Genomic DNA, 12,755 nt, shown 5'->3' on the forward strand with positions numbered 1-12,755 from the left:
GCTAAATATTTTATGATTGATCTGGATTTGCTCTGACTTCAGAAATAAATTATGGGGATGGGAAAGGTTTTAAAGGTAATCTAAACTTTTGGACCAATAACTTTAGTCCAAATGTCTGCAGAAACAAAGGTCTAGTATTTCTCCAACAGCTCTCTGATCTGGCTGAGCCCTCTGGGTGGACTTGTCTGCATTTCAGTTTGCGTTAACCTGGAAGCAGACCTGAATAAGTCTGTTAATGCAGGTAGATTATTTGGTTGGAAGCAGCAGTGAAGCAGTGGGGAGAGTGAGACAGGGGATGAAGAAATAACAGGAAGCAGTTTCCGGTGTGGGCAACCCTAGCTCAGGAACCAAGTACAATGAGCCTGAGAACTGTCCCTCTGAGGACTGGAACCCTTGTCAGCTGACTATTGCCCCCTTTGGTTGAGCATCAATACTTGGGAGTAGTATTAAACCCCATGCTCCTGAGGGGCTTCCAGGACTCCCGGAGAAAGCCCTGAGGCAGAAAAGCAGTGTGGGACCTGCTTCAAGTGGCGCTTGTCAGACTGCCTGTAACTGTCCACCACAGCTGAGCTGAAATCAGAGGTGGCCCAAGGGGTGTGACTCAGGCCTGAGTCCATCAAGAGGGCAAAGAGCACCTTTCAAATGAAACTCCACAGACTACTGCACATCTGATGACATATGATTTCCAGTGTAATTTCATAGAAAGTTTATTAGTGAAATATTTCATTGCATTAGGGTAGAAATAAACATGTCAAGAATCACATGAAAGGAACCAGCGGTATAAACTATAGGAAGAACATTCTGGTCAGCATTCTCTTTAATAGCCACAAGCAATTCATCCCAGTCATAATGCCCAGAGGGCTGAGGATGGAGGTCACCTTTTACAGAACTCTTATCTCAAGCAATTAAAATAAAAAATTGGCTTAAGTAAAAACCGCAATAAAGGTTAGTTGTGTAGTACTTGGTCTGCTTGACCATTAGTGATCTTTCTAGAATAGTCTAGTGGGAAAAGCCTGGAGCTGAAAGTTGCAAAGCCCATTTCCTGTCCTGTGTTCAACTCCTAATTTTCCCTGAGAGAAGTGAGGTAACCTCTCTCTGTTTGGTTTCTCCCTAAATTGAGTATCATAGTACGGGACACCATATTCTCTGATTGTGACCATCACAGAGCTTTGGGGGACCTTTCCAGGATGATGGCTCCACAAAAATGAGCGTGAGGAACTGTTTGTTATTTTCAATCTAAAACCAAATAGGTACATTTGTTCTTCTTAACCAGTCTATCATCTTGACTGCAGTATGTGGGTTTGCCACAGATTTTTCAGAAGGAAAATATCACCTGTGATTTTTAAGCCAAGTATCTATTAAGACTCATATGCAAATATTATGCTTTTGGTCTCCCTGACTGTGTGGGATTCAATCAAAAAGGTGTACATCATCAACTGTCATATTATCACTCATAGTATTTAAAAATGTCCTCCTCACAGATGATTATATCCTGATAATAGAATGAATCAATGGGTACGCACTGCCTTAGTTTTATTAGTGTGAATAAATGGGTGCATAACAGAATAAGATGTGTGAATTATCCAGTTAAATATTGATAAATTCAAAAAATCTAGATATTTGGCATTATTGAAGACATCCTCAATTTAGCTTTTCACATTTTCGTGACTTGGGGTATCTATAGGTTCTATCTTAATTTATAGAGAAATTGAGAGTTTAATGAATTGCCCCTTCAAAAAGGGAAACATTGCAAATTGCTTTAGTGTAGTGAGTAGGAAAATTGGGGCAAGGAAACGAAATGATTTATTATTTCCATACAGGAATCAGAAGCTATATTTGTGAAATCTGTGGCTTTTTTCCTTCATTTGCTTACACTGAAATCCAATTTTAAACAAAAAATCCTGCAGAATGATTCAGTTGTTAAGACATCCTCTGGTACTTTGCCAGATTAACTGTACAGGTTTCTCAATCAAAAGTGAATAGTGAACACTGAGAATCAATAAATAGTGAACAGAGAGAATCAAAGAAACTGCCTTTAAATATGCTTGAATTCTGTGACAGCTGACAGTTCCCAATCCTGACTTAGGTTACACTGAAGGCCAGGAGGTCTTCTACAGAGAGGTGGCTCTGCTTCTGGCCCTGAGGGACCTTTCTTAAAAGCACTTCCTGTGCAATATGTTAAAACACCATCACTGTTAGCAAAATGACTGTCATAGGAAGTGTGGGGCACATTTTTCTCTATTCAGTGAGTGACCGTGAGCCACAAAACATCAGAAGACACTGAATCTGAGGAAAGGACAACAACTTATAAAAACAATTTCAAAGTTACCGGGAAGACTGCCCCAGAAGAAATGTCTCTTTAGTGTAGTCAGACTTCCTGAAATTTAAGTGTCACTTAAGCTGTGGATAGATGGATTTCCTATATTTATAAATAATTTTACAAATAATCACTCAAAAGTATTGTAAGTATTGATAATACAGTCATATTTGGCAAGGGTGATGGGGGAAAAAATCAGTTACTGATTATATTCTCCCAGAAACACCTTTTCACATCAAGATCATTTTGACTAAAAACATAACAAACCACTCACAAATGTCATAACTAGCATTCTCTTCTATATGAAATATCTGTACTTGTCCTCACCAACATTATTTATGTATTCTCTCAATTCATAAAAGTACAAGTCAAAAATCCCAGCTGCCTGCCACTAACAACTCATGGGTACCACGCCACCAATCCCTCCCCACTTGACTCCTACCCTGTATAAAAGTTCTCAGAAGCTTGAATTATTTTCCTGGAGGAATTATGAACTGAAGATTAGCAAGAAATGCAATATGTACCTTTTCAAAGAAGAAATTAGATGCATTTGAGTGATTTTGAATGAGGCTTACCATTTTACCCTGCATTCCGAACTTTTATTTACTTCTTTTGTGGATGAAATGAATGGAGGAATACAACATAAAATAGTATTTATGTATTTTGAGCACAAAGTTTGGTGAATGAAGAGTACTGAATATAAGGTTAGACCAAGTAGCATTAACAAGTGATGCACAGACATAATAACCACGACAGTGGTCACAAAATTCTGGAGCTACCAGCACCCAACAACAAAAAAATTACTATACAAGAATTTATTAAATACTTGCTAGACACATGAAAAACAAAACAATTTGTCAGGGACCACAGGATCCTAACGGCCAACCAGGTCAGCCTGTTCTTGAACCTCTCCTGGAAGGTGCTCATTACACGCAGGCACGGGGTCTCCTCCCTCCTCTCACACCAGGCGACAAGCCCATGAGGATGCAGACAGCTGTCCCACGTCGTGGTCCAGGGTACGACAGCTCAGCTCACACGCTTCCCTCCCCAAGCGCAGCCTACAGTTAGGTTAGGTTCGTATGAGGGGCGCCCTTTCGTCTGCAGTTCCCTGAGACCAGGAGAGAGAGGACAGTGAGGTTAGCTGGTCACGTCACCAACTTCTCCCCAGATGTGAAAAGTGGGGGGAGGGAGTGGAGGAAGATGGAAGGAGGAAAAACTGATAGGAAGAATGTCATCCCACTCACCCTCTCTCTTCTCTTGGCCTGTTTCCTCTTGCTTTTTCTTTAACATTCAGCCCTAATCCTCTCCAGGAGGCCCGCTCTGACAACCCCCCCCCCCCTCCACCGGCACCAGAGCAGCACCCTTCCCTGTGCTGCCCTCGGCCATAATGCTCATCACACCCTACTGAATTTGCCTCCTCCAGTTGGAAGCGCATCAGAGAATAATATTTTAGAGGTGGTGGGTGCTCAATAATGCTTGCCTGTTGAATACGGGAAGGTGGTTAATTGCAGAAGCAGTCATGATATTTATGTGGGCTTTCATCTGTGCCTGTGAAAATCTCAGTGATAGTACAAGCTATCTTACAGTGACTGTAAGATCGATCCATAGATAGAAATGGAAAAATAGTTGCCTCACACCTAATTCATGCTAACGTGATGGGTGTGGGTTGAGAGGCATACTGGAGGCACAGAGAAGACAGGGAAATCTGACCTTATATGATTTAGATGGTTTCAGCCTATTTCATTTCCTACTTCACATTTGCCTCAGACACTTAATGAAGGCAGTGAAGAGATGGAAAGAAAAAAAAAAAAGCCTTTGTCACGAACAGGGAAGCTGGTGAGAATTTAAGAAAGGCTCATTGAAGGTGTTTAGACCCCTGGGTTGGCCTACTGATCACTTAGGGAAGCCAACCTAACCATTTATCCCATCTATCTGGCGCTGTTCCTATTCCTTCAAGAAAGAAACTACTCCCCTTTGCCTATCATTTATTATGCAATGATGACTCAGTGGTAGGTATCTTCTGATAAACCAGGGATAGTTTCCAAGCAGATCTCTGGACTTGCTCTATAATTATGGAGCTGTTTTGTCATATAACTAATATGTATTGAACTCTTACTAAATGTTTACACCGGGCCAAGTGCTCTCTATTTAAAATATCATCAAATCCTCACAAAAAACTCCTCAGCGAGGCTCAATTATCATTCCATTTTATAGATGGAGAAGCTGAGGCACAGTTTCTAGGGCCACAGGGCTATTAAGTGGCAAAACTGGGATTTGAACCTGGGCAGGCTGACACCAAAGCCTAGGTGCTTAGCTGTTTTATGTTCTTCCTTTTCTTTCAGGTGATTTTCAAAGACATAATGCTTATTCTCAGGGGTTCCATTCCCACAAAGAGAGCCTGAAATACTGGAAAGTGCCATTCTATCACCCGTCCACCGCTAACACACTTCCCTTGCCTCTTATTTGGCCCAGCGGCAACATAACCACGAAATCACTGTGCCCAGCATAAAACCTCAGCATCCACCCTAGGGAGGCTGCTGAGAACCCTTCAGTGCAGCACAGCTGAAGTCCTCAGCGAGCGTTATTCAGTGAGGGGGACGTTCCTCCAGGCACTGCTCACCTCATCCATGGATCCCTGTCCTCTGCACGCCAGCCAGGTGAAGATCAGACCAAAGAACACCCCCAGCGCCATGATAATGTAGGGTATGTTGGTGATGATCAGAGTAGTGTTAATCACAGACTTCAGTCGACCTGCAGTCTCCTTATCAATGAGCACACTCTGGGGGGAAGGGCAAGAAAACAGTATTCCCTTGATTATTGAATATCCAGGGTATAAAGTTTTTTGCTATATCTTTCTTCCCAGTTATTAAATACAACTTGGGTAGGTCCTCCCATTAGCAAACCAGAGATGCTAAAAATCCATTTACAAATTAGAATAACCAGAGGGGGCACTTATTCATTAATGCCTCCTCTCTTCTCCTGAAGACATGTTTTACTCAAAATTGGTGGGAAAAAGGAGGGGGAAAGTATTCAGAAATACTGAGATAATATCAGCGTTTCTTTTGTATCAGACAACTCCATGTCACCCTTCAAAATCCAGCTCAGCATAACTTCCTTCCGGAAGTCTTCTTTGGCCACATCAGGCCTGGTCCGAGGCCCCTTTTCTGCACTTCCGTCTCACATTCTGAAATCTTCCATCACTGTCTCCACATGCTGCATTGTAACTGTCCGTTTACCTGTTTGTCTCCTCCTAACTCCGAGGTTCCCAAAGGCAAGACTTTTATTTGTCAACTAAACACTGGGTATAGCACCCCATACACAGTAGGTGCTCAATTAATGTCAGTTGATTAGATGACTGACTGAATGAATGAAATATTCCAACAATGGCATGTGGAAAGCATCATGTCTCTCTTGGTTGGATCTATACTAATTGGGACCAGAGGTCTAGACAGAAACTGTTCAGGGAAGTCTTGAGGCTAACCAGAATTCCAGAGGGCGCAGATAACTTAGGAAATATTCTAGAATAACACTTTTTGTATGAAGGGCAAAGGTATTATCACCTTAAACTGTCATGTGTAAGGTATCTAAAGAGCTTAATTCTATAGAAATTATTAGCAAAACTGGGACTTTGGGCTTAATTTAGGTCAATTTGCAGGTGAAGGCCCCTCAGGGTCAGAATCTCCTCCTCTGGAAAAAAAGGGGTGGGAGAGCTGTCTCCAAGGTCACTTCCAGGTCTAATGGTTTACTTTTCTAGAGAAGAGAAATGTCAGGTTCTTTCTGGGAGGGAGCAAAAGCACGATGTTTCACTCCATCATTCCCTGGAATCAATCTAGTCTTTAACAAAAAGTTAAAGCAAAAGTCAAGGTGGAGGGCACTTCGAATATGCAGCAACAATGAACATAAGCCGGCAGAACAGGGTCCTTCCACACTTTCAAAAAGCCCTCCTTCCATGGCTCTCCCCACAAACAATAACAGTAATGACCCAGGAGCAACTGCAAATAGGTCTTATAAATGGTGAATAGTGCCTGAATTTTTCCTATGAAACAATAGAAGCCTTGTCTTAGAATTTTAATCACAAACCCTTCAAAAGTTTATCAACGTGGCTACCAATACAATGCTAAGTGAAAAAAAGAGGATATAAAACTGTATCCACCATATAGTCTCAAATATGTAATATCAAAACCAGAAAAATACTGAGGCAACATAAGCAGATGTCAATTGCAGTTTTCTCCAAGGGATGAGTTTGCTTATTAAGCAGTTCACTTTTTCAATATTGTTTTTAATTTCCCAAGAGCTCTATAAAGAGCATGTTACTTTCACAAAATGCAAAACATCAAATTATTTTTTACAAAGTTGTTTTGGAAAAACATTTTACAATATACTGTTGAGGACAATAAAGCAAGTTAAAAACAATTTATCAGTCTGGCTCAGGTTTTGTGAGAAGTCATTTTTAATTTTCTCTTTTCTTGCTAATCTCCGTTACTAAATCTTCTACAAAGAATAAGTATTTTTAGGGAAGAGACAAAAATCATAAAACTTTAAAAAAATGCTGCTGTTAACAATGGAAGTCAGCTGATCAAGAATTTGATGGGGAAAATCTTGCAATTTTCCCCTCAAAACTGGGTGAAAGAAAGGAAATTGAGGAGATATAACTATAGTAAATGTGATATGTGATTCAGAAGAGAATTCATCACAAGCCTCTTAAACAGCGGATGTTTTATAAGCCTTCAGAATATGCTTTATTTACAAAACTTCAATCTATGCCTAACAATTAGGGATAATATTTCTGTGAAAGAAATGTTTCTTCAGAAAAACTCCTTTTGTTTGAATTAAGACAGGATCCGTTTCCTATAATTCATATGTGTTTGTTTGCCAGAAAGTAGAAAAGACTCTATGCTACGATGAAGGAGAAGGCAACCACGTATCACTGCAATTAATGGGCATGTGTCACACTTTATTTAATCATTTCTCAACCACCTCACGCTCTCTTACTCTCTTTTTCTCCTCAGCTAATGAATGGTAAACTGATTACCTTAGCATTTTGTTTCTTGTGCTATTGAGAAGCTGAAAAGACTCACCACATAAACCACAAGGGAAACTGAAACTGTATAAAGGTGAATAAAATGGCATTTGGGATAGAATTTCAGGTGCGCTTGAGTAGGTTAGTCTCAGCTGCTTACATGACCAGCTTCCTAGAAAGGAGTTTCACCCAAATAATGTTCCTGGCAGGGGAAATTTTTTTCTGTCATTTTCAAATCTCAGACACGGGGAGATTCATGTAAACATAGAAACAGAAATTTTCTGAGGACAAACAGGTTTTAAAAAATCACCTTTGCCCCTTTCTCACATCTTAAATTACACATAGCTACAATCTCAGACACCATAATGGAAGTTCCCCAAGCTTCCACAGGTAAAACATACCCGTGGCCCCCTCCCAGGACTTACCTCATTCATGTACATCACTGGGAAAACCAGGGTTCTAATGTTTCCTGTTTCACTACAAAGACAAAAAAAGATTATTTTATAAACATCCTCATTATGATGGCACATCAGCCTGGCAAGACAAATTTATATGAAAATGCCAGCCCAGTTATTTCATTAAATTACCTGGAATTTATGCAGAATTCTTATTATCTTTGCAAACACATAACAATCAGCAGTTATATCACAGTCTCGCAATTCGAAGTGTTGCATACTTATCATATAAAGTGTTTTTACCAAAACACAAGATGCTGAAAGTAAATTCATCAAAATGATTACTATACTCCCAAGAGTTATTGGCAGGGAGGCTCCAGCAGAACAATGCTGTCATTCCTCGGAATGTTTTATAATCAGGCTACTAAGTATTGTCTTTACAAGAGCTTGGAGCAATCACTTACTGAGATTTTACTATGCACCAGCCTTGCACCAGGTGTCTTGGGAACATAATCTCACTTAATTCTCATGGTAGTCCGAAGCAGTAGGTATTACTGTCCCAGGTTTGAGACAAGGAAATGGTGGCTCAGAGTAATTTGCCCAGGACCACCACGAGGAAGTGGTGCCAGGACTGTAATTCCATTTTGATTCTAAGGCTCTAGATTGTAACTACTAATTATACTCCCTCAGAAATACAGGCACAAAATGCATTCTTACAAATCACATTTGCTTCCTAGAAAGATCCATAACACATGGGTTTAAATCTGGCAAATTTTATTGGGGGTGGGGAGGGGAACCAGCCAAGTTTTGATTGATAGATAGGCAGACAGAAAGACTAGGTAAATATAGATATGATATTACAGATCTGTATTACAGTTTTCCATTCCGTTTTTTTATTTGACATTAAATCATAAGCATTTTCTCAATTTCCACTGAAAAGTCTGAGCAGGAGATTATACCCAGGAATCCTAATTAAGGAGTGGTTTTTAGATGGAGTGTGGGGACATGAGACTCCAGAGAGCATTTAACCATCCACAGGAGGGCTTGTGGCTGGCCTGGGTGGGAGCAGTGGGAGGAAAGGGAGGGTCCTGGTGAGGGAAATGCTTAGTGAAGTGGGTAAGAGCAGACTCTGTAGCCTCACTAGCTGTGTAAGTTCTACAGGTTATTAAACCTCTCTGTGCCTCAGTTTCCTTATCTATAAAACGGGGATAATAGAGGGTTATTGTGAAGATTAAATGAGTTAATGTATGTAAAGTGCTCAGAACAATGGCAGATCCATGGAAAGCATTCTATACGGGTTTGGTTACTTAAAATAAGTAAATTCCAAGACCAAGGCTGCCCATGAAAATGCTGATCGTGCCTCATCCCTGAAGGGCAGGGTGAACAGACTTAGAAGTGAGTTGTACCCCTCTCGACATCATCCCCACCAGAAAGTCAATGTAGTAAAACCACCCTCTGTCTCCGTAGAAAGAAGCAAAACTGGGCTTCCTAGGTGGCGCAGTGGTTAAGAATCCGCCTGCCAATGCAGAGGTCACGGGTTCGATCCCATGCCACAGAGCAACTAAGCCGCTGTGCCAAAAAAAATAAATAAATAAATAAAAAATGAAAAAAAGAAAGAAGCAAAACTTACATAAAGTCATTGAATTTTTTGACATAAACGTTGATTTGGAACCTCTTGGCTGCTCTTAGGATAACTCCAGTCAACTGCGAATCAGAGAAGTAGAAAGAAAACATTAGGATTTATTAAAACCACACACACAGTTTTTGTCAATAGAGCACCATTTCTGTGTGGTTCTGATAAACAGGGCAGCCACTGCCACATTCGCTAGGCAGAGTGGGACAAAGGAAAACCGTTCTCCAGGACAGAATGAGAACTGTGGATTGTGTAGGTGCCTGGTAGACCAATGTTTCTCACACTTTACTGTGCATGCGCGTTCTTGGGCACCTTATTAAAATGCAAATTCTGATTTGGCAGGTCTGGGGTGTGGCCTGAGATTGGGCAGGATGCTGTCAGTTTGAACGGCAAAGCCCTAGAGGACCCAGGCAGGAAGGAGATCCAACGGATACCCTGTTGGGTCTGGGTATCCAGGCGGAGGGCCAGAGTGCTATGAGGAGGACGTGGTCACAACCAGAGAATGGTACCCATGTGCGGCCAGGCTCACCCAGCAGAGCCTGGAGGACAGACCCAGCATCATCCCCTCCATGGTCACTCCACCTTTGCACCAAGGGGGTGGCGTGGTGCCTCACCCTGGTGACAAGAAGGTTAGCTGCTGAAAAGGAACTGATTGATGGCTTAGAGAGAAAAGGGAGAAAACCACACCTGATCCTATTCACTCATTTCTCAAATATAAATGCAATGAGTGTAGCTAAGAGTGAAATGTCCATAATTTGCTGTGCTCAAAGAATGTGTTGTCTCTTCTGTGACTGTTCCATGCATGTGTTCGAAATCCCAAGGATGAAGTTATCTCCCCTTTAATTCAGTGCCTACAGTGAAAAGCTCTCACACTGTGAAATGATACTCACATCCTTTAACATGGCTTTTAGTTTTTCTCCTCTATGAATATGGGATTAGAGTATGCATATATCTGATGCCTTTTAAATTAATGACATCATATAATAACTTTCAAAAGCACCTGTATAAAGAGAGTTGCCAAAAGTGACTGAAGCTAATATGTATGTTTAAAGTTCAACCAAAACATTCCTGGCAGCAAGTAAGCAGAGGAATGCCTTCACCCTGCTGATCTGTGGGCCCGTGAGAGGCATGTATATATGTTCAGGTCCAATCTTTTGGCAACAGAAGACTGACCAGGTTACCTGGGTCAGATTCCAGTTGTTTCCGAAGATGGGACTTTCACGGTAGCCTTTTTGTTAAAGCGGGTTTGCTGTTTGCTGATATTTCTGTGTATTAGCTCCACAGAACTCAGCCTTCTAATTACAGGGCTATGAGACTCTGCGTCACATTGCACTGAGCTGAGTTCCCTCCACTTGAATATGTAAATGAAGGGAAGACAACACGATTCTCAAGAGTGCTCAGGGCTAAACTGGTGAACGCTGTATAGACAGAATAAAAAGCATGCTTTTTAACCAGGAAGACGTGTGCACTCACAGGATTAATGTCCACAAATGTCTCATGATAGTCCTTATTTGGGTGCATGCCGTCTATGGCAGAAACGAACTTCTCATCTGCTTGGTAGAAGTGTGGGAAAGACATAATAATAGGTGCACCTGCATTTCGAGGAAAACAGAAATGAATGATGCGGTTCTTAAAAGTCTAAGATGAATATTAAGTTCCTGACCACAAATCTTGTTCCTCAGCAGGGGGTAAAAAATTGGGGGGGGGGGGCAGGCAAAAAGTGTATTCTACATCCCCTGGCTTGGGATTTATACTTCGTTTTCTGACATCTCATTTACCCCCACATTATTTTATATCATAATATATAATGAAGTCCTGGCTAAATTATTTATCCTTCAACAAACATTTGCTGAACCTATAAAATACATATGCTTTATACACATTATTTTAATTCATGTTCCCAGCATCCCTATGAAGTTAGAACTATTATCTTCCTCATGCATTTGAGGAAAGGGAGGTTCAGAGAAGTCACAAAATTTCCCCAAGACATCCATCTATCAGGAGATGGAGGCAGAATTCTGATCAAATGAGGGATGGCTCATTGTAAAGCACTTGTTTCAACTATAATTCTCTACCAGTAAATGGACTTTTTTCCCCCTTACTTTTCTGCTTTTCTGTTTTTGTTTTACCCAAAATAGGCTTTGTTCTCCTGCATGTGTTGATACAGAGTTGGTTGTTTTTTTGTTTGTTTGTTTGTTTGCCATACTGTGAGGCTTGCGGGATCTTAGTTGCCTGACCACGGATTGAATCCAGGGCTTCAGCAGTGAAAGCACGGAGTCCTAACCACTGGGCCGCCAGGGAATTCCCTACACTGACCTTTAAAATGTATTTTTAAAGATCTGTTAAGGACTTAATAAGGGCCAAACACTGTCCTGAGTGTTTTACATACATTATCTCTAACCTTCAAACAACCTTCCAAGGAAGTTATAATCACCAGGACATCCCTGGTGGTCCAGTGGTTAAGTGCCTCCCAATGCAGCCAGTGCAAGTTCAATCCCCAGTGTAAGTTCCATCCCTAGTCAGGGAGCTAAGATCCCACATGCCTTGTGGCCAAAAAACCAAAACATAAAACAGAAGCAATATTGTAACAAATTCAATAAAGATTTTAAAAATGGCCCACATCAAAACAAAATCTTAAAAAAAAAAATTTAAAAAATAAACATGAGAATACTGCTGTCTGGAACCCTCCTTTAGCAATGTGGCCCATTTGCTAACAAATAGAATAGAATTCAAACCCAGGCCCCCCTGACTCCAGCACACTCACTCATCCCACTAGCCAAAACGTTCCCCTGGGGAATGCAAAACACTTGAGGACAGTCCTGGAAGGTAATATTTCAGTTCACATCTGGGAACACAGAACAGGCAAGAGGAAAAGGATTATAGCAAGAGGGGTGACTGCTGCAAAGTGGAATCCTGTTGATTCTGACATCAACTTCTTGAGGAAGCGGAATAAAATAACAATAAAACTGTTAATAAAACAACAAGGAAAATGGCTCTACATGTGTGCCTTGCGCCATAGAAACATGGGCTGAGGGGGCAGCTGCCGTTTCAGGATCGTCCCCCAGCGAGCCAGCAAGAGAGGTCTGATCTCCACGTCAGGGGTGTCTGTTCCCCCGAATCGTGGTTCCCAGTCTCCCAGGCACCACCTTCATGAGAATCTCCTGAAGCTCATTAAAAATACAGATTCTGGGGTTTAGCAGGTGGGCCCTGGAACAGATGTTTTTAATGAGTCTCCAGATAATTCTGATGCTACTAGGCCAGGCTTGGGAACCACGGCCCCAACAGACAAGGAAAGGGAGGGTTATCCCAAAAGGAGATTTTCAAACCAAATGGACAAGAGGGCAAAAGTTAGCACATTATTCAGGGAATAAAAGCACACCTTTAGTTAAG

The 12,755-nt window shown here is 41.3% G+C and overlaps 1 protein-coding gene across 1 annotated transcript in view; it reads right to left on the minus strand.

Annotated features, from left to right (window-relative positions):
* Positions 1–706: 706 nt before the first annotated feature.
* SCARB2 (scavenger receptor class B member 2) overlaps positions 707–12,755 on the minus strand; it is a 70,047-nt gene continuing 57,998 nt past the window's right edge. The window contains exons 8-12 of the mRNA XM_057727840.1: positions 10,839–10,957; positions 9,363–9,436; positions 7,763–7,814; positions 4,938–5,096; positions 707–3,425 (exon numbers count right to left, since the gene is read on the minus strand). Of these exons, the coding sequence (XP_057583823.1) occupies positions 3,387–3,425; positions 4,938–5,096; positions 7,763–7,814; positions 9,363–9,436; positions 10,839–10,957 (443 nt within the window). The 3' untranslated portion in view covers positions 707–3,386. The remainder of the gene's footprint in view (positions 3,426–4,937; positions 5,097–7,762; positions 7,815–9,362; positions 9,437–10,838; positions 10,958–12,755) is intronic.

Source organism: Hippopotamus amphibius, chromosome 3, assembly GCF_030028045.1.
Source record: "Hippopotamus amphibius kiboko isolate mHipAmp2 chromosome 3, mHipAmp2.hap2, whole genome shotgun sequence".
NCBI lineage: Eukaryota > Metazoa > Chordata > Mammalia > Artiodactyla > Hippopotamidae > Hippopotamus > Hippopotamus amphibius.